The sequence below is a fragment of the Cupressus sempervirens genome, chromosome 6 (genome assembly GCF_028749045.1).
Source record: "Cupressus sempervirens isolate cs-2001-9-10 chromosome 6, ASM2874904v1, whole genome shotgun sequence".
In the NCBI taxonomy this organism is placed as follows: domain Eukaryota; kingdom Viridiplantae; phylum Streptophyta; class Pinopsida; order Cupressales; family Cupressaceae; genus Cupressus; species Cupressus sempervirens.
The window spans coordinates 648,452,168-648,454,856 of NC_143123.1; the positions used below are offsets into that span (position 1 = coordinate 648,452,168).

General features: G+C 46.4%; 1 protein-coding gene across 1 annotated transcript; it reads right to left on the reverse strand.

The window, feature by feature from the left end:
• Positions 1-719: 719 nt before the first annotated feature.
• On the reverse strand, positions 720-2,379 carry LOC149553877 (linamarin synthase 2-like). Its single transcript, XM_089789957.1, has 2 exons — positions 1,857-2,379; positions 720-1,771 (listed from the first exon to the last, which is right to left on the reverse strand). Exons 1-2 carry the CDS (start codon positions 2,377-2,379, stop codon positions 750-752), a joined length of 1,545 nt encoding a protein of 514 aa, XP_089646083.1. The 3' UTR covers positions 720-749.
• Between the last annotated feature and the right edge of the window lie 310 nt (positions 2,380-2,689).

Below are 2,689 nucleotides of genomic sequence, written 5' to 3' on the forward strand. Positions count from 1 at the left end.
TAGAAGCACATACATCCAAGTCACAAAATTCTAAACCAATTTTCAAGGAATCCTTTTTTTCCATTGGAGAAATCTCTCTCCCCTCTAACTAAATTATTTACTAATTAAAAATTATCGGAAGTAAGGTTTATCCCTAATAATTGACAAGGTTAGGAGGAGTTCAATGACAGCTTGGTTGAATGACTGACACCTCTAGATGAGGATGAAAAGTAGAAGATAGTTTTGGAACAAATTAAACTTAAAGTAAGTTCCAAAAAATATTCAAAGTAGTTGAGTTCTAAGAAATTGTAAATTAAAAGTGAACAGAAGAGAACAAAACAAAATGTCCCATCTATGAAATTGTAGATTATAAGTAAATAAAAATGAATAATCAAAATCAAGACTGTGGTATTAGAAATTGGCGTCACTCTTGATTCTATGGAGGTTCAAGTGCTAATTTTAAGACAATGATATGGATTAATTGTATGAAATCTTGTAGGCTGCAGCATAACCCTTACATCTTGGTGGTGCTAATATTGTAAAGCACTTTAAAACTCAGAACTACGTAAAGTTGGCAAGCAAAAGACTAAAGCACAAAGAACAGAACACAGTACACTTTGTGGGTGCAACAAGCAAGCGGTGCAGAAGAAGCGGTCGGAATAGTCCGTTGTCTGCGAACCACTCTAATCAATAGGAACTTTATCGATGCAAAAGCAACCTGGTTCAAACAAATCCTGACAAACAAATAACATTCGCCACATAATAGCGAATCAGAGGAGAGAATTCTCGTGCACATTCTCATCTTTCTCACTTATTTCCTCGCAGTTCCCGGAAGACAACTGTGACTCTGATTTGGCATGTTTGAGTGCCATATCGCTGATGAAGGTCGTTATGTTGTCGAAAGAAGAACCACCCGCCATTATTGCTTTTCGTGCCACCTCTTTCAGCTGTTGAGATTTCTCCCGCAGCTCCTCGCTCTCCATCACCCTCACAACTGCACTCTTTATCTCTTCTCTTCTCACCACCCTCCCATCGTCAACGTCCACGCCATCAAAATCCAAGCCGACCTTCCATACTTCTTTAGCGAATCTGCAATTGAGGAACTGATCGCCGAAGTAAGGCCAGCCAATCATGGGCACTCCCATGCTTATGCTCTCCCCCGTCGAATTCCACCCGCTGTGAGTCAGAAACCCTCCAACCGACGGATGCGCAAGCACCTTCACTTGCGGCGCCCATTTCACAATCAACGCCCGATCTTTGGTTCGCCCTTCGAATCCCTCTGGCAGAACAGCAGACTGCCCCTGAGCAATGTCGGCGCGAAGAACCCACAAAAACGCATAACCGCTCTCCTGCAGACCCAGCGCCAGTTCGTCCAACTGCTCTTGCGATTTGAGGGCCAAGCTGCCGAACGAGACATACAACACAGATTGCGGGCGCTGTTTGTCGAGCCACTGCAAACATCCATCGTCTTCCTCCCACATTGACATGTTTCTCTGCGCTGACTTCTCCCCTCTCAAAAAGTTGGGGAGAAAGACAGGGCCGATTGCCAGAGATGGACACCCGTTGATGGAAAGCGCCGCCGCCGCCTCTCTTCCTTCCAACTCGTCGAAGGTATTGACGAGCACGTAGTCCCCCGTGTTGGACATTCGGGACTCAAACAGCACCGCTTCGTAGATGACATCTGACGTTAACTGCTCGCGGTAGAACGACATCAGGTCGCTAGGGAATAGAGGTGGTATGTTCCCCGGCAGAGAAGTGATCATTTTCTCCGGATGATTCCCTAAATCGCTCACTGTAACACAACCAAGTCAATACTCAGACTGCAGCAAAAGAAGAATTTTCAAGGTAATATTGTAAGTAGTTGAGTAGAAGAATACCTTTGACAGGAATGTGGCCCTGGGAAAGGAGAGAAGTAGCAAATTTCTGAGAAACGGAGGAGGCGGCACAGATCGGCCAGAAGACGACTCTTGGCACTCCCATGTTGGCGGCGACTGAGACGGTGCAGGACATGCAAGAGTCGCCTACGATGCACGTGACGGGAGGGACCCCATTCCCACTCTCGGCGCGAAGGACGGCTTCCAAGGCGTCTCCCTGCTTCGCCAGCTTTGCAAAGAGCTCGCCCAGTTGGGAAGTGCGACCGTGCTCCGCTGGCAAACCGTCCGGGAATGACAAAAACCGAAAATTGGGTTTGGATCTGGAGTTGAGCAGCTGTTGGGACTTTTGCTTTGCACTCTCGAACATGAGCTTCGCAGTCCATTCCGTGTTGACAAAAGTGATGAAAACACCCCGCGCGGCCAAAAGATCGGCGAGATGAATGAACGCGTTTACGTGGCCCTGCGCAGGAAATGGCACCAACACTGCGTGCACAGTCACATCGCTCACACCATTCGCATTCGTCATTCTCAAACTATCAATGAATACGATCAAAACGAATGACACAAGTGAATACCTATCTGGGCTTCTCAGCAGCTATTTATAGGGATTTCAAGCTCAAGGAAATCATATGGAAAGGATGGTAACCCGAAGGTCAAGCCAGTTGTTCAATGATCGAGGGCTTTGTGAGGCGAAGTTAGATATACTCAACCCTACCCTTCTTATTTATTTGTAGGGTATAGCCAAGCCCATCCGCCAAAAAGAAAGCAGACATTCAAATCTATGCGGTCTGTGTTTTTATCGTGGAAGCATTGGCAGGGACATATAAGCTTTTCAC

What these genes read in the sequence shown, in the direction of transcription:
- LOC149553877 (XM_089789957.1), bottom strand. Translation starts at nt 2,379, where the DNA reads ATGACGAATGCGAATGGTGTGAGCGATGTGACTGTGCACGCAGTGTTG. An exon ending in GGGCCACATTCCTGTCAAAG is followed by an intron (nt 1,772 to 1,856) that starts GTATTCTTCTAC and finishes GTTGTGTTACAG; the next exon opens with TGAGCGATTTAGGGAATCAT.